Below are 18498 nucleotides of genomic sequence, written 5' to 3'. Positions count from 1 at the left end.
CGATCTGCTTTGAACCTCACGTTCCTTAAGCTTCTCTAAAGCTCTGTTTTACCATTCCCCATAACAAAACAAAAACCCTGAATGCGTTTTCTTTAAGGTAAAAGCGTTCTTGTTTTGTTTGATTTCTTCTTCATAGTCTCTTTCAACATCTCTAGCTCCATTGAAGAAAGAATATGAGATATACTCCAAGATCACAAGGGAGAAAACTCATCATCCCTTCTTTCTTTTTCATCATAGCTCTCTGTGTACTAGCTTTCATCAACGAAATCAGATTCGGCAGTTTACTGAGTTTCGGACGATGTGCTTTGTCGAATGTTCCGATGACTAACGGTTCATCGGAGACTCCATTGTTGTCTTCTTCTTCTTCGGGTGGTGATGAGATTAGGATTCTTGTCGGGATTCTTACACTTCCCGATCAGTACCCACGTCGGCATTTTCTCCGGATGATCTACGGGACACAAGCTATTCCCAACGGCGTTAAGATCGACGTGAAGTTCGTGTTCTGTAATTTGACTAAAGAAGACCAGAAAGTGCTTGTCGCTTTGGAGATCATGCGTTATGATGACATCATCATACTCAATTGCAACGAGAATATGAACAAAGGTATCTGGTTTATCTCGGTTTAAACTCAATTTCGGTTCGATTTGATTTTAATTAGTTGATTTAGATCGGTTTGAGAACGAATTTTCCAAATTGAGATTCCATTGTTGTTTTGGTTGCCTTCTTGGTGTAGTATATACAGGCTTGGTTTTGATTTGGTTTAATCATAAACCAAAACCATTATTATATATGGTTCAATTCAGTTAAACATGCTTTCGATTTTAACGAAAAGAGGTCGTTTATCTTACGGTTTTGCAAAAACATTTAGTTTATGAATATTTTTTCATATTTAGTTGGTTTTACATTAAATTACAATTTTTTTTTTATATTTTAGTTTGATTTGGACTACCTTGACGGAATTGGAATAGTCGTAACATTTTTAACTAATATAATTTTTCAATTCACAGGCAAGACCTACACATACTTCTCAAGCTTACCAGATCTGTTCAACGAAACCGATTCACCAAACCCACCATACCATTACATAATGAAAGCCGACGACGACATTTACATAAGACTAGAAAACCTCGTAGCGTCTTTAAAACCATTACCTCGAGAAGATCTTTACTACGGCTACGTCATTCCATGTCAAAGCATGGACCCGTTCGTTCATTACATGTCAGGAATGGGTTACTTAGTCTCGTGGGACATCGCAGTTTGGCTCAAAGACTCTGAAATTCCCAAGAAGCATCTAGAAGGTCCTGAAGACAAAGTGTTTGGCGATTGGATGAAAGAAGGAAGGCGAGGGAAAAATCGGTTTAATGCTAAATGGTCGATGTATAATTTCCCTGAGCCACCGACTAAATGCACACATGAGCTTTGGCCTGACACTATTGCAGTTCATTTGTTAAAGAACCAAGAAAAGTGGATACGAACATTGAACTACTTCAATGTTACTAGCAACCTTAAGCCTTCTAAATTATACCACATACCGTAGATCGTTTTCTGGTTTGCTTTGCTTTCATTTGATTAGTATAATGTATACTTTTTTTCTTTTAAAATTGTTTTGTGATCGTTAATGTCCTTTAATAATGATCTGTGTAAATAAGTATTTCATACATGCTCAATAGTCAACAGAATACTTGAGGCTTTTTTTATGGTTGCCCACAAAGCAATGTGCAACATCAATATTCCTTGTCGTCTGTCGTCAATATTTTTTTTTGTCGTCTATAATCAGTTCAAGTATATTAGACTATCACTGAACTTTGTTTCTAAAGTTGGCAGACCGTAAATCTTATTTTCACAGTTAGGATTTTATCTGTCAAATCAAACATTCTCAAATAATATTGAATATACCATGCAAAAAATGCCCAAAAAAAAATTACCATGTAAACTAAAACTCTTAACAAGCTTTATGTTGACAACCATTACATTGATAAGACGGATACATGGCTAAAGAGAAATCCAAAAGTGGGTTCTTACCTATATAGTTTTGGCTAAGATTCTAGCATCATGATTTCTTGGAAATAGTGTTGTATGTGAAATAAATAAAAGAATTGAGTTGATTATATATGTTAACAAATTGCACTTATTTTGTTGGTCATTTCTCCATAAAAGAATTTAAGGTAAGTCTTTGAAATGGAATAGCAAAAATGTAAATCGGAAGTGATTTGTGAAGCCTCGCGTATGAGACTAAAACATGGAAAAGCTACATAGTGATTGCATGATTGGTAAATAAATCTTATGAATCCAAAATAGTGATCTAGCCATCATATGGAATAAGACTCGCAAACCGAAAGAATAGACGTAAAGAACTATTAGTCGTGTGTGGTGGGACGTATTACAAAAACATTACCAAAACAAGAAATGAAAGAAAATAAGAAAAGGATAGAAATATCTAAAAAACTTTTATCAAAAAAAAAAAAATCTAAAAAACTTTGAGATATCTTGTAGGATCTTGAGATGTTCTTTCTCATTGATGGCTTGGATTAACTTGTAAGCATATGATTTCACATGAAGTTTGTCCCATTGCCCTTCAAGGGAGTGGGAGAGTGCTGATTGGATCGATACAGCTCCTTGCAGGAGACGGTTGCCTGCTTGATCAAACTCTCAACAAGCTTGAAAAACCAAAACTGACCACCATTAATTCTACCACTAAACATAACATCAATTAAATTTCTTATAACTAGCCGGAAAAATAGAGAAGAGCATGAGACACCAATACTACAATGCTCACGGAACACAGTGAGAAGAACCATAACTGGAGATAACATACAGTCGAGAGGAATCTCAACTGGAATCAGAAGAAAATCTGAAGCAAGAAAAAACTGCAAAGACAAAAAGACCTAAATACAAGTATTAACAGATTTTAGGGGTATACTCGTCACTCTAACATCTGAAGAAGAGAGGCTCCTTGGGGTTGAGGGTGAATGGGCCTCATGAATTGGATACAGCTTTGGCTGTGACAAACGTAACATCACAGACGAATTACCAAAAAGCTTTTGAGCTCCGTGACTTAACGAACCTCACCGCCAAGTGACATTACCATTTGCTCATCGAAAGCATTGGCCTCCTCCTTCCCCCCCCCCCCCCGCCCCCTTTTTTGAGTGTCTCGAAGCCTTTGCTACTGCTAATAGTGCTTACTGTCTTCTTCAAAGGGGGAAAAGTCACCGTCGCCGTCGCCTAATTCAATCATCGACGGAGGTGTTTATCAAGCGACAAGTTTCGAATTAGTTTTTCTGTCAACAGTGATAGATTATGGAGCTTGGCTTTTGATCGATTTGATTCTCTTGATATGTAGTTGAGGTCCTTGAGGATGACATTGTATTGTGATTACTCTGATTGTTCCTTGTGATTCTCGTTGACATTGATTCTAATCGTTACTAGTTATAAACATGATAAAAGCTGATTCGTTTCCGCTTTGTGGCAATGTAGAGTTGCTTCTGCTGCAGCCATAGTTGTGAGGCTATAGAAGAGAATTCTTGTTTTAGGTGTTTGGATATCAGTTAGATCCTTTAACGTGAATATATTAAATCCATCTTATAGAGAACATAATTTTGCTTATATGCACGTTGAAGATTATCATGCCTACAATATATAATCCGTGCTGCTATGTGTTTTTTTGGACCAAAGCTAGGGATGCATACTATAAAATACTTTATTTGAGAGAAGCAATCAACTCAGCTTAACATGGGAGTATTTAAGAATACCAGCATTGCATGCCTTTGTTTGTAAAATAGGTGATAGCTAGTAGTATATCCAGCTAATGTACATGCTTCAGTTTCCAAATATGGCTCCTTTCAGACAATTGTGCTTAATTTTTCTTTGAAGTATGTAACTATACTGCATAATGGAACTTTTTATTTCCAACAAGAATTTGTGGCTACAGGTTTGAAGAAGGATGATTTATTTTTTGGCGATATAAGCACATTGTATAAATATCAAAACACCATTGTTGATATGAAAATCGACGACCACTCAAGTGTAAGTAAATATCTGTAGGCTGTAGTGATATATGCTTTCTGATCTTTTTTACCTTTACTGTCTATAACCATATGACTGGATGCAGGTGTCGACAAAAGTAAGTATCAAAAATCTCATGCCATCTGCTAAGCTATTATCAGCTTCAAAATACCTGATCACAAGTCTGGCAAGGTCAGTGCATAACCCATATGAGAAATGACTACTCATAGTCTCATTCCTACGGAAATGTCAATCAATTTTTGTACTCCGGAGTCGTACTTAACATGTGTCTCTGTTATATTTCAGCTGGATGTGCAATATGTTCATCCTCATGCTATGCTCCATTCCAGTATTGGCCTCAACCCAACTCCTCTCCTTGATCTATCAGCAAATATCGGAAGCCAGACTGTTTGCCTTGGTGGTGAAATTGGTTTCAAAACAGCTTCCTCGTTACTGACCAAGTATAACGCCGGAGTTGGTTTCAACAAGCCAGACTTCTCTGCTGCGCTCATGCTGTAAGTAAAACCAACGCGACGCTCCATTTTCTAACATGCTTTCAGTTTTGACTTTTTTACGGAACTGAAAGATTGCTGATTTGTAGGGAGGATAAAGGGGAGAGTCTACGAGGGACTTACGCCCCACACGGTGAATCCAACCACATCCGTTGGTGCAGAACTGATCCGTCACTTCTCCAGTCATGACAACAGCTTTACCATCGGAAGCTCTTATTCTCTGGATCCATTCACAACGGTGAAGGCCAGACTCTCTAACAATGGGAAAGCTGGGATGGTGGTACAAAGTGAATGAAGACTGAAGTCGCTCATAACTCTCTCAGCTGAGTATGACTCAAAGGCTGTGACTTCTTCACCGAGGCTTGGTCTCGCTCTTGCCTTAAACCATAAAAGAAGGAAAGGGCTCTCTCTCAGTTTGGAATAAAAATTAAAGCCGTTCAGTTTTTCACCAAGTGCTAAAAACCGCCCCCAAATGAATGTCTGTTGGGTTATTAAATCACTTAGTGCACAAATATTCTTTGATCATCATGAAAGAATGGTTATTTACAAATAAAATCTAGAAAAAAACCTTTTAAGCCCTTTATCCTTACTCAATGTTTGATCATCATGGAAAAGAATGGTTTTTACAAATAAAACCTAGAAACAAAAACGTTTTAAGCCCTTTATCCTTACTTAATGTGAGCACTAAACCAACGCTGTAATAGACCCGCTAGCCCTTTCTTCTCATTCTCATGGTATCGAGTTGATATGATCCTTTGTCTAATGGTCTTTTCTATCATTTTTGCAAGCTGACTTGCTGATCGACTCTGTTGTGTATGTTTTTTCTCATTTATAAACGATGACTTGGAAATCTAACCTCAAGAAAATAGAAGCAAAAGATTTTGAACTAATTGGTAAAAAACTACAAGAACAATGAATTCATGATTAAAAATTCAGTGTAAATGACATTTATATTATGTTTTTGTTAGGCTTTTCTCATATCAACAACAAAAAGTTATTTGTTTAAGAGAAGACGAAAATTTTGACCAACAAAAAAAGAGGAAAAAGGAACACTAAAAAGAAAAGAAAAGAAAAGTCTCAAACAAATCTTCACTACAAATCCAGCAACCACATTAATAATACGCTTAAATCAAATAAAACTCCAAAACCCAAATTTGGTTTTTATTTTCTCACCTTTATACACTTGTCCACTTCCAATGGCCCCCACTCTTTGCCTCTTTCCCCATCACCAGGCTATCTACCAGCCTCTCTTCATTTTTTTCTGTAACAACTCCTTTTTATTTCATTTTCTCTATATAAAGCTTCCTGGAAAGAAAATAAAATAAAATAAAAGAAACTCTGACCTCTATAAATTGAGAGAGACCCATCACTTCTCTCTTCTTGATCTCTCAAAGCTTTCACCTTTTAGCTCTTTTCTTCCCTCACACGCCTTAAAAGTTCAGACCTTTGAAAATGAAAGAGTATTGGACATCACTAGCCTCACTCCTCGGCGTCTTAGCTTTCTGCCAAAGCCTAATGCAATCAATCTTCCCGCCGGAGCTCCGTTTCGCCTTCCTCAAATTCTTCAACCGAGTCTTCCACCTCTTCTCCTCCTACTGCTACTTCGACATAACGGAGATCGACGGCGTCAACACCAACGAGCTCTACAACGCCGTCCAGCTCTACCTCAGCTCCTCCGTCTCCATCGCCGGCAACCGTCTGAGCCTCACCCGCGCCGTCAACTCCTCCTCCATCACCTTCGGCCTCTCCAACAACGACTCCATCGTCGACACCTTCAACAACGTCACCGTCCTCTGGGAACACGTCGTCACGCAGAGACAAACTCAGACCTTCGCCTGGAGACCGTTGCCCGAGGAGAAGCGCGGCTTCACTCTCCGCATCAAGAAGAGAGACAAAGCCTTGATCCTCACCTCTTACCTCGACTTCATCATGGAGAGAGCCAACGAGATCCGTCGGAAGAACCAGGACCGGTTGCTTTACACCAACTCCCGAGGCGGGTCGTTGGACTCCAGGGGACATCCGTGGGAGTCTGTCCCTTTCAAGCACCCGAGCACGTTCGAGACTCTCGCCATGGACCCGGTCAAGAAACAGCAGATCATGGATGATCTCAAGGACTTCGCGGAAGGACAAATGTTTTATCAGAAGACGGGCCGGGCCTGGAAGAGAGGTTATTTGCTATATGGGCCTCCGGGTACTGGTAAGTCGAGTATGATCGCAGCGATGGCGAATCATCTCGGTTACGACATTTACGATCTTGAGCTCACTGAGGTTCATAGCAACTCGGAGTTGAGGAAACTGTTGATGAAGACGAGTTCCAAGTCGATAATTGTGATCGAAGATATCGACTGTTCGATCAATTTAACGAACAGGAAAAAGAATAGTAATGCGACCACGCAGACGCAGCGGAGCTATTACGACATGGAGACACGACCAGGGACTGGTTCGGGGGAAGAGTCTGGTAACGGGAACACGATAACGTTGTCGGGTTTGTTGAACTTTACTGATGGGCTTTGGTCTTGTTGTGGAAGCGAGAGGATCTTTGTGTTCACGACGAATCATATCGAGAAGCTTGATCCTGCGTTGCTTAGGAGTGGGAGGATGGATATGCATATACACATGAGTTACTGTGATTTCCCTTCGTTGAAGATTTTGTTGAAGAATTATTTGGGGTATGAGGAGGAAGATGTGGAGGAAGACGTTTTGAAGGAGATGGAGAGGGTTGTGGATAGGGCGGAGATGACGCCTGCTGACGTGAGCGAGGCTTTGATCAAGAACCGGATGGATAAGGAGAAGGCGGTTAGGGAGCTTTTGGAGGATTTGAAGAGTAGAGGGGAGGGGAATGTGAAAGATGGGAAGTTGAGGGGCCAGAGTGGAAATTTGACTGAGTTGGAAATTGTGGAGGAGGAAGAGAAGAGGGCTATAGACAGTCAAAATGAAGAGGAGGATACTGATGAAGAGGAAATTGAGGTTGAGGATAATATTTGTAAAGACTAGAGAAGATCAACAATGTTGTTTTTGTTTTTGAAGTCTATAATGTAAAAACAAAAATGGTGAAAAGTTGTGATCTTTCCTCTTTTTCTTTATTTTGTTTTGTTTTTGATTGTTGAAGAAGCAGATGAAAATGTGAAGAAGACAGAACAAATTATAAATTAGGATTGTAAAAATTTAACTAAAAGAAAGTGAGAGGAAAGTTGTAGAAAGTTGATCAAAAAGGTAAGCGGCTGATGAGGATCTTGTATGTGGGGAATGGGAAATGCAAAAGGTGGATCTCACTGGGTACCCATTAGGCATTACTAATTTTAAAATAATGATGGACCAAATATTTGTCAAAGTATAACCATGTGTGGTGACCACACTGTGGTCAATAATTGGATCCTAATTAAAGTAAACATTTTCCTGCATATACAGTCACAGTCATACGATTCTACCCATTGTTCGTTTTATACCCAGTACTATCACGGTTTGATCATGTGGGCATTTATAAGTTTTGGATCGGATAATGAATATTAATCATGTTACATACCTCAACTACATCATCCGATTTGTTTTTCTTCATTTCTATAATATCGGGCCGACCCTAGTATATAACTATAGGAAGAAAATTCAAACTATATTAAATATGTTCTGAAACTGACTCAAAACATTATTTTCTAAGTAATATATTTGAAATCGCGAACCAAAGTTTGAAATTTTTAACATTTGAAAAGTCTGATCAAACAAATTCAAATTCATCAACATTTTAAGAAAAAAAATAGTATGACATAGGAGATGGTCTAATACACGAATAATCTATTTTGAAGGATTTAAATATTCAAACATTCAATTTTAAGTACTAAAATATTAACTACAATAACTATGATTGTCGTTTTATATAAGAAAAGGGATCATGCTGGTTATTGATTTCTTCTCTATTTTAGTATAAATTATATTAAAAAAATGTATTATTGGAAATGGTTTAACATGCGAAAAATCCATTCTGAAAAATTTAAATATCCAAACATTCAATTTTAACTATTAAAATATTAAAATTACAATAACTATGATTGTCGTTTTATATAAGAAAGCAGATCAAACTGGTTATTGACATTTTCTCTATTTTAGAATAAATTATAGAAAGAAAAAAATAGTGTGCCATTAGAAATGATTTAATATGCGAATAATCCATTATGAAAGATTTAAATATCCAAACATTCAATTTTAACTACTAAAATATTAAAACTACAATAACTATGATTGTCGTTTCATACGAGAAAATGGATCAAGCTGGTTATTGACATCTTGCTACTTTGGTGTATAGCATGCACTTGCCAATTATTAATACTGTGATTGTTATAATTGGTACTCTGTTGTGGTGGCAATACAGTTGTCATATATTAGGTATGGAGTTTAGAATCATCATTGCCATTATTATATTATTTCGAATACGTTCTTATATGTCAACGAACACTCAAGTTACATGTTTTTTAAAATAAATTGTGAAGTGTTAAAGACTTAAAGTTGACGATTTGGTAGATCAAATTGTGCAAAATCTCGTTTTCATCTCTTTAGAGGTTTGTGTTTAGGATTCCACAGCTTGTGCTTACTTTTAATTTATAAAATAATTTATGTTATTAATCAGTTGATTTATTATAATTAACTTGGCCACTAGACATATCACTCTACGTTAAGAGACAAATATGTAAATTATTGTTATTATTTTATGTTTGTGAACCTTAGTTAGGAGTTAGGACGGATTGTAATTGGTGCTTAATGTCCACATGACATTATTAATTTATCTTAAATAAAGAAATATCATAGTGGAGATTTGACCTCAGAATGACATGTTCCATTGATTTCATTCGGCTAGTATAGTGCTATATCATATATTAAGAATTTAATATATTCAACGAAAAATGCATGAGTATTTTAATGCATCATAGCAGGGGAAGTTTTATATGTCGTGATTATGTGAGTGTTGACTCTTTTATTTAACACTGAATGTTTCAATAGTAAAGCCTAAGAAGGCAACGTATAGTAGTACAATTGAAAAAAAAGAAGTCAAAACACTTTGTTTGTACGTATCGAAGATGCATCCAGTATCGAAGATGCATCCAGATGGTTTATCTAAATGTTTTATTCAGATGCTTTATCTCGGTGTTGTCCATTTCTTCATTTCGTTTATGCATCCAGATAAATCATCTGAATGCAGTTATGTTCGGGTTTTTTAACTTGCATCTACATCCAGGTGAACTTGTTAACAAAATGACTAAAATAATATTTTTTTTATGTTTCGACGAAAAAATAGCATTTTTACGGTTTTGGCGGAAAATACGTTTTTATGGGTTTGGCGGAAAATACGTTTTTATGGGTTTGACGGAAAATAAGTTTTTGCGATTTGGTGGAAAAAGTATGTTTTGCGGTTTTGGCGGATAATGTGTTTTTGACGAAAATTTGCGTTTTGCGAGTTTGACGGGGATTTTTTTTTTTTGCGATTTTAGCGGAAAAATGCATTTTATGGTTTTGGTGGAAAATGTGTTTTGACGGAAAATTGCGCTTTGCGGGTTTGACGGGAATTTTTTTTTTGCGATTTTAGCGGGAAAATGCATTTTGTGGTTTTGGCCGGAAATATGCATTTTTGGGTTTTTGAAGGAAAAAGTGCATTTTTGCGGTTTCGGCGGGAAAATGTATTTTCTCAGTTTTGGCGGGAAAATGCGTGTTTCCGGTTTCTGCGGGAAAATGCATGTTTCCGGTTTCGGTGGGAAAATGTGTGTTTCCGGTTTCGGCGGAAAAATGCTTTTTTCGGTTTCGGCGGAAAAAATGCTTTTTCCGGTTTCGGCGGGAAAATGTTTTTTCTGGTTTTAGCGGGAAAATGTGTTTTTCCGGTTTTGGCGAGAAGATGCGTTTTTCCGGTTTTGGCGAAAAAATGTGTTTTCCGGTTTTGGCGAGAAAATGCGTTTTTCCTGTTTTGACGGGAAAATACGTTTTTCCAGTTTTGGCGGGAAAATACATTTTTCGGTTTTGGCGGAAAAATGTGTTTTTCTGGTTTTGGCGGGATAATATTTTTTTTCGGTTTCAGCGGGAAAATTGTGTTTTCCAGTTTTGGCGAGAAAATGCATTTTTCGAGTTTTCGTGCGAAAATTGCGTTTTTCTAAATTTGGCGGGAAAATACATTTTTGCGGTTTTGGCTGAAAAATGCTTGTGGGGGGGGGGGGGGCGGGAAATGCGTTTTTGGGTTTTAAAAATGCATTATTTCGGTTTTGGGGAGAAAATGTGTTTTCTGGTTTTGGCCGAAAAGTGCGGTTTTACTGGTTTGGTCGAAAAGTGTGTTTTATGGAAATATGTTTTTTTACGTTTTTTGACGAAAAAACGCATTTTGCTGTTTGGGGGGGAGTTTGTTTTTCAATTTTTGCGAGAAAATGTATTTTCTGTTCTGGCGGAAAAATGTATTGCAAAAAAATAGAATTTACGGTTTGAAAATAATATTTTGACTTTAAAATGTCATTTTTGTCATCTAGATGCAACATCCAAGACTCACCTTCATTTGGGTGAAAATTTGAGATAAATTTTAAGAGATTCAGTTGGGTGATCCATCTGGATGTAGCATTATAATGCATAAAACGAATATTGATTTGCATCTTAACCCAGATGGATCATCTGGGTGAGCAAACGAACAGCACCCATATACCAGTGGGTACCAAACAACATGTGCTCTAATCCAGATATAATGTAAGTAAAGCTAAACAACATGTGCTTTGCTTCTTTTTTTGTCAACCAACATGTGCTTTGCATATTTAGAGAGAAAATCATTGTAAACCATTATTGGGGTTAAAGCCCATTAACGAGGTCTCATTCTAGTGCAAAGGGCCTGAAACCATAGTAGCAGATGTCATGATTTTGTTTTGTTGTTCTTACCCGCGCTGACAACGCACACTAGTTTATAGGATTACTAATGCTATTACAAAACACTACGCTGAATGTTCCTGTAATGTTCACGATACCTCATATCAACTTTTGCATATGTTATGCTTGATTTTATAATGTAATAATTCTTAGAGATTACATATTTCAATATTGTTTGTGTTTTGTCTTTATATGATAAATAGTTTTTCTTTTACACAAAGCTACAACTATGTAAATATTCGTTTATCAACCATCATTTACTAATGAGTAACAAAACTGGATGAACTTTGTTTTGATAAACTAAATATTGTATTTCTTATTCCAATAGTACAATATCAACATCAAATGTAGACATAAATGTGATAAAACAGATAACATAACAATGATTAGATGTCAAAATACACAAGTACACAAAACTATACACGACACAGCCAAAACAAAAAGAATTAACATCCAAAAAGGCCAAACTAAAAAAAATCATTTTTAGAAATTTATAGACAAATGAAACTCTTACGAGAAAAACAGTATCAATTGCACATATAAACTCCAGTTTCGAACCTGTGATCTACCTCATAGAAATCCGTATTCCCCTCAGCAGCTGCACGCAGAGTGATACCAGACAAAGAGCTACTTCCCTGAACCGAGAATTTCACATAGCAGATGATCTCTGCTTCTTCCTCGCTGTTCTCTGAATCGAGAGGCATCCTTGCTCTTAATCTCCCGGGACTTCCAGTGAGAGGAATCTCAGGGACTTGCCATTTTAGTTCTCGATCGGTTCTGTTTAGTACAGCTTTAGGAGAAACCTTAAGCAATGTGGGATCAACAGGGAGTTTCAGAACAAAATCGACGTTTTTCAGAGGCTGAGGTAGTTCCGGGCTTGAGACGTATTGTATCATGAGTGAAAGTAAAGTCCCACTGACTCGTTTCACCATTCGGACTCTAAGAGGCAACGGGGTTAGCTTAGGTTGCAAACTATACTTCAAGATAGGGATTGGTTCTTCAGAAGGAGCTGTTCTAACATGAAACAAACCGTTCCCTAAGCTACTAACCCGAGAACTCTGCATAGCGAATCTCTTAACCGGACTAGTACCTTCAACACGGAACGAGAACTCGGTTTCTTTCTCTTCACCAGAGCCTTTAGGTGGCATTGTTTTCAGATAAACCACACCCATTAGTCCCACCCTAGCAAGCAATGATTCTCTAAACTCCGTTCTAATTTCCTCAGAGATATACATCTCAGGACCTTTCATCTCAGGCTTCTTAACTAAGTTATCGACATTACCTCCGTCTTTACCCTCCACCGCCTTGGGATCACTCGTGTGCAACAGCTCAAGCCCGCCGAGTCCTTCCTTCTTATGAATCTTCTTCGGTCCCATAAACTCTGACGGATCCAACCCGCCTCCCCAAGCATCACTAAACGATTCAAAAGTCTCTCCAATCGAAGCCTGCTCGTTACTGAACTCAATCCCGCCGTACTCCCCTTCGAATCCTTCCACATTGATGTGAGTAGACTGCGTTGCTTCAGCTGGAGGCAACGTAGTCACCTCAAGTCCAGCCAAAGCCAAAGTCAAGTCCTTAGAGGAAGGATCCTTAGTCTTCTTGAACCCGCCAACGAGTTCTTTCTCCTTATTAACCGTCTCAGACGCCGCGAAAGGATCCAAACTCTCAGTCTCCTCCATCTCTTCCTTCAACTCCTCAGATTCTTGCACCACCACAGGAGCTAAACTCGCAGCCATCTCGTCCCCAGCAGCAATAGTCTCTAACGGCAACTCGAATCTCGCACTGGAAAACGCCTGCACAGAAGCTAAATGCTCCGCCGCGTGAGACTCCACAGACGCCCAGCTACCTCCTCCTCTGATCTTATTCTCCGTGTCCAACGCCGAATGCACCATCTTCGCGATCCCGTCGCCGTGCATTGACCCGAGCATCGCGGCCAAACGGATGTTGCTGACGCCGCGCAAGACGATGTCGAGCGCCATGTAAACCTCCGCGTACTTCCGCCCGAGCTTCTCCGGAGTCACGTCGACTCCGCGGCAGGCGGTTACGATCACGCTAACGGCCTGGTTCACGATGCGGATGCACTCGAACACGTTGATGGAGTTGTCGTCGTGGTCCGCGACGGTTACGCCGAGGATGTAGATGGAGTTCACTAGCCGGTACACGACGCGGTACTTGCTCTCGACGCCGACGATTACTTGTCCGTTTGAAGCGGCGAGGGGATCGTCGCCTACGAATTCCGCCGCGGTGGCATCGTCGGGGTCTGCGGCGGAGGAAGGAGGTTGTTTCTGTTTGGGATTTGAGTGTGGGTGTTTGGCGGGGGAGAATGCTTGACGCGTTTGGCGGAAGAAGGAGAGAGCGATTAGGGCTCTCGCCGGCGGGAACCATTCTCTGGTTTGGAGTAAAATGTCAGATCCGTTTGATGGTTGTAGAGCTAAGGCTAAGCATGACATGATTGTGATTCGAATTTGATCTGTGAGATTCTAATGCTCGATCTTGATGGTTGGCTTGATTCAGATTAATTGTTAATCGGATCAAAATCAATCGGACCTGAGATAGTCTGATCGTCGATGAAAAAAAAACGAAAAAAGAGAGAGGAGATCTTCGCAGTGAAAGAGAGATATTCATAAAAACGACATCGTTTGCTCTACCTTATTGGGCCTTCAAGCTTTGCTTAAAAAATGCTTTATATGTGGCCCGGCCCATATCCAAGAAGCGTATCACCAACTCCAACTACGATTCGATTAGTTGTCAGTGACAGTGTCGGCTCCAAGAAAGTAGAAACCATTAGATATCCAATCGGAGATCCACCGGAACCGTAGTGTCAATGTCGACTCCCGCAACCGCCGGAAGAGGATCCATCACTCACGTGATCTTCGACATGGACGGCCTTCTTCTCGGTATATCTGATCTCTTCGAATCTTCTCTTTATTGTATCGCATTAGAGTGAGTTTCCACTGGATCTAAAATTCGTATTTCATTTTTTGGATACTTCATTGGTTCTAATGAATGTAACGTACTAACGTGTTATTTAAATCTGATATGAAACCTTAGTTCACTGATTAGCCACTGGATTGTCTTATTAATCATTAGCTAATTCTCTATACAGTTTAGCTGATATTGTAACCACACTTATGCTCGCTCACCTGTTTGATGTGGTGAAACTCTAATCTGGATTTTAAATCTTCTGCTCATCATATTTATCATCAAAACTTCTATGTGTCACTAGTTTTGCATCTATCTAATGATCAAATTTTTGTTTTTACTAAGCGAAGATAAACTCAATGTCCATCTGGTTTTTGTTGTAGACACGGAGAAGTTTTACACTGAGGTACAGGAGATCATACTTGCTAGATTCAACAAAACTTTTGATTGGTCTCTCAAGGCTAAGATGATGGGAAGAAAAGCTATTGAAGCTGCCAGGATCTTTGTTGACGAAAGCGGCATCAGCGACTCGCTTTCAGCTGAGGACTTTCTTGTCGAGAGAGAGGCCATGCTGCAAGAACTCTTCCCTACTAGTGAGCTTATGCCTGGTACGTTTTCTGCTTTTACATGACAAACATATGGTTCACTGGAAAGTATTGCATGCCTTGATATTTCTGCTTCATGTGGGTAGACAGAAAGGCACTGCCTTTGCGTCAAATCATTATCATTTTGTGCTGATCTTATTATTTCAGCCTTTGTATTCAGTTTTTATTCCACTGTTTCAGGGGCTAGCCGGCTCATCAAGCATCTCCATGCTAAGAACATTCCTATTTGTATAGCTACGGGGTATCTCTTTTCTTCACCACCACATCTTTTTCTCTCTTAATAATATACCATTTGAGCCGTGCATTCAAATTTTCAGCTTTTTACAATCCGGAAATTTGACTTTTAACTATTGAATGCAATGGTTGCAGAACTCACACACGTCACTTTGATCTAAAAACCCAAAGACACAAGGAGCTCTTCTCACTGATGCATCACGTAGTTCGCGGAGATGATCCTGAGGTGAAGCAAGGAAAGCCTGCCCCTGACGGTTTTCTCGCTGCATCTAGGAGATTTAAGGTAACTATACTCCTAGATTCTAATATATATATATATATACAAGCCCATGTGATGTAATTGAGTCCTCTAAATTCAAGCTGATGTAAACTAAAGTCTCCTCTTCGTCTGGATTCATTAGGATGGTCCTGTTGACCCACAAAAGGTTCTGGTATTTGAAGATGCTCCTTCCGGAGTTCTTGCTGCTAAAAACGCCGGAATGTAAGTGGATCTCTCCTATTGAATAGACCAAAACAGCTTAGTTTAATTGTTTAGTTTCAGACACAGTTATTACATCTACATCAAGTTTATTCCTGTTGATTCCTCTCTCTACAGGAACGTGGTGATGGTACCGGATCCTAGACTAGATATATCTCACCAAGACGTTGCAGATCAAATCATGACTTCGCTACTCGATTTCAAACCAGAGGAATGGGGTTTGCCTCCATTCGAGGATTCAAACTAAAGCTTCTTCAAGGTAATGATAAGAAGTCAGAATCATGAATTTGTGAGAGAGCATTGATTGTTTGTCGTTTTATTATATTTGTTTTGGCACTTACATGACAACAAGGCCATGAGGTTTTATGTCGTCAAGGGGTGTGATTTCTGGCTATTGAAGCCAAAATGGAAACTAAGTTTGTGACATGACAAGAGACCAAACAAAAAAACTGCCTTGGCGTTTAAACAAAAAGATTGTACAAACTCTTCCTCCCACGTCCAGACATGGGTTCATTTGCTCTTGTTTTTGTCGGTTGCTGAATTGGAATCTCCGTTCTCTACGCATCACTAACATGTGTCATTTACAATCTTAAAATCAATTTCAAACATAATAATCACACAGACTACAGTGATGGGTGAGTTGTAGACAATAAAATTAAAATTAAATAAAGATAAGTTACTTCTGTTGTATCCTACTTCATTTTGCCTTTACATCCACAAAATTAGTGTTGTTGTTCCATTCATTTCGTGGGAAGATAAGCGAACAAAGAAGCAAACACATATGGTAGTAAGTTTACAATAATGCCCTTGGGAATCACCGACATATAGCTAGGCTGCTACAAAACATCTTCTGACATCGTTGGCAAAACGTTATCTCTACTCTCACTCACTCGTTTCTTCTAACCTTTCTTGAGTTCCCTTTCACCGGCAAGATTCGAATTCTCTTCGCTACCCGAACAAAGTCCCTGTGTCCTCACAAAACCAAATCTCTCATCAACTTCCATATAATCCCAAATGTTAGAAAAAAAAAAAAGAACTTCCATATAATCAGCTATATAACTTCAAACACACGAGAGCAAACTAAAGTTGTTTAAAAGTCATAGAAATCAAGTTAGCCAAACACTGAGACATTTTAGTTCTATAAAGAAAAGAGTATGTCTTCGTCAATAAAAGAAAAAAAGTATATTATTGTCTTGCATGAACGCTCGTACGAGCATAACCATCTTTTAGCATGTATGCATACATGTCGGAACTCCTAATCATTGTAAAGCACATAATATAAAATTAAAATATATGATTTGTAGAAAATTAACACGGCTTGAAAATAGTTTAAGATGGTCTTGCAAAACTATAATCAAATTAATTAGTATTATATAATAAAAGATAGATATATTCTTTAGAGTTAAAACGAGGGATATATTACTTCCAACTGAGATCACCAGCAAGAAGGAGATCGTTCTCCATGTCTTCATAAGCAATAAGGTGTCCAGGAATGGCGTTAGACAGATCAAGATCATCAGTCCCGGAAGTCGAATCAGCTCCATCTACAAACATTTGCCTCAGAACCAAAGCCAAGCTTTGATAACTCTCATGTTTATCTAGGCTAACGCGTTGGCAGATAGAACGTCCCTCGAGCACAACGGTAACCGGAGGAACCACGGATGAAACTAGATCGTCGTCGACGTTGAGTCCAAACCTTGGGAATCTCCCGGCGGCTCCGGAGCTTGAACTGCTATTAGGGTTTCTCGAAAGAGTGTTTGGCATGAAGGATGGTGTTCTTGTCGTGGTGTCACGACGTTGTTGCGTTGTGTTGTCTTGATGAAACATTCTTTTCGAAGAGTCTTGGATTTGTGGCTGGAAACTGCTCGTACTGAGATTAGGGTTTTAGGGTATTTGTAACCACATCCGTTATAAGGAATTCAAAGGGTTTCGTGTGTTGAGAGAAAGAGAGAGACTGTGTTGATAAGATTCTGGTGAAAATGAATGTATGTACTAATAAATAGTCAAATAAATAGAGAAGGCGTAAATTGTGTGCCAAAAGGTGTCTTTTATTTTGTGTATTATTTTTGTTTCATTGTTGTCTTAAATATTTTTTACTTAGTTTTCATTTCAACGTACATCTGCTCTTTGAGTTTCCAGTTAAACAATGGATCTGTAATTAACAGTCAATTTACTATTTCCTTTGTTTCATAATAATAAGTCACTTTAAAAAAAAATTGTTATAAAATAAAAGTCATTCTACAATTTCGATATAATTTTGTACATTAAATTTATTTTTTACCTTTTTGAATAATCAATAAGTTTTTATTTAAACTATTTTTATTTAAACTATTTTTATTTACTTAATTATACGTTAAATAAGAATATATAAGTCTATTACATAACTTTCTTAATTTCCGTGAAAAATGTCAAAGTGCCACTTAATATGAAACATATAGAATATTTAATTATTAAATGAAACAGTTGGATTCATGTAGAAATTCACACTTGTGCATTTGTATTGAAAGATACTACTATTATTATTATTATTACAAATTACAGGTTGATTGCATTGATCTATCACTGTTGGGACAAGAGCTGTTACTGGAAATGCTATATAGTATTTTTTTTTTTTTTGTGTTGAGGTGGTTTTAAAATCATATCTTATCAACCAATTTTCAACTCAATTTTGGTTCTTTTTCATTACTCAGTTTGTAATGCACAAGAACGGTTGAGAATCTTAAAACATTTTTACAAGAGTCAATACAATAATATTATAATGAATCTTAAAAAGGTTTACGTGGACAATAAGCAAGCTGACAGAAAAACATAGGTTGAGAATCTTAAGAACATTTTTGCAAGAGTCAGTACATTAATCATATAATTA

At 38.1% G+C, this 18498-nt stretch overlaps 5 protein-coding genes and 1 pseudogene across 5 annotated transcripts; 4 read left to right on the top strand and 2 right to left on the bottom strand.

Annotated features, from left to right (window-relative positions):
* Nucleotides 1-5039, top strand: LOC103845186. Its single transcript, XM_033281889.1, has 5 exons — nucleotides 1-603; nucleotides 1008-4023; nucleotides 4109-4120; nucleotides 4309-4517; nucleotides 4604-5039. Exons 1-2 carry the CDS (start codon nucleotides 174-176, stop codon nucleotides 1535-1537), a joined length of 960 nt encoding a protein of 319 aa, XP_033137780.1. The 5' UTR covers nucleotides 1-173; the 3' UTR covers nucleotides 1538-4023; nucleotides 4109-4120; nucleotides 4309-4517; nucleotides 4604-5039.
* Nucleotides 3730-5042, top strand: LOC103845185 (annotated as a pseudogene).
* An 868-nt stretch (nucleotides 5043-5910) lies between these two features.
* LOC103845184 (AAA-ATPase At5g57480) lies at nucleotides 5911-7597 on the top strand. The gene has a single exon (XM_009122018.3). It carries the CDS (start codon nucleotides 5967-5969, stop codon nucleotides 7506-7508), a length of 1542 nt encoding a protein of 513 aa, XP_009120266.1. The 5' UTR covers nucleotides 5911-5966; the 3' UTR covers nucleotides 7509-7597.
* Nucleotides 7598-11726: 4129 nt separating this feature from the next.
* On the bottom strand, nucleotides 11727-14083 carry LOC103845183. Its single transcript, XM_009122017.3, has one exon. It carries the CDS (start codon nucleotides 13841-13843, stop codon nucleotides 11921-11923), a length of 1923 nt encoding a protein of 640 aa, XP_009120265.1. The 5' UTR covers nucleotides 13844-14083; the 3' UTR covers nucleotides 11727-11920.
* Nucleotide 14084: 1 nt separating this feature from the next.
* On the top strand, nucleotides 14085-16121 carry LOC103845181 ((DL)-glycerol-3-phosphatase 2). The gene is made up of 6 exons (XM_009122014.3): nucleotides 14085-14290; nucleotides 14699-14923; nucleotides 15101-15161; nucleotides 15290-15437; nucleotides 15556-15635; nucleotides 15750-16121. The coding sequence occupies exons 1-6, from the start codon at nucleotides 14218-14220 to the stop codon at nucleotides 15877-15879; spliced, it is 717 nt and encodes a 238-aa protein (XP_009120262.1). The 5' UTR covers nucleotides 14085-14217; the 3' UTR covers nucleotides 15880-16121.
* Nucleotides 16122-16291: 170 nt separating this feature from the next.
* On the bottom strand, nucleotides 16292-17516 carry LOC103845182 (auxin-responsive protein IAA33; the record flags this gene model as incomplete). Its single annotated transcript, XM_009122016.3, has 2 exons — nucleotides 16292-16597; nucleotides 17056-17516. Coding segments are annotated over 2 exons (540 nt in total), but the record flags the coding sequence as incomplete, so codon positions are not given.
* Nucleotides 17517-18498: the final 982 nt, after the last annotated feature.

Source organism: Brassica rapa, chromosome A10 (assembly GCF_000309985.2).
Source record: "Brassica rapa cultivar Chiifu-401-42 chromosome A10, CAAS_Brap_v3.01, whole genome shotgun sequence".
In the NCBI taxonomy this organism is placed as follows: domain Eukaryota; kingdom Viridiplantae; phylum Streptophyta; class Magnoliopsida; order Brassicales; family Brassicaceae; genus Brassica; species Brassica rapa.
The sequence above is the reverse complement of the archived record's forward strand: the minus strand, read 5'-3'. Positions and strand labels throughout refer to the sequence as shown.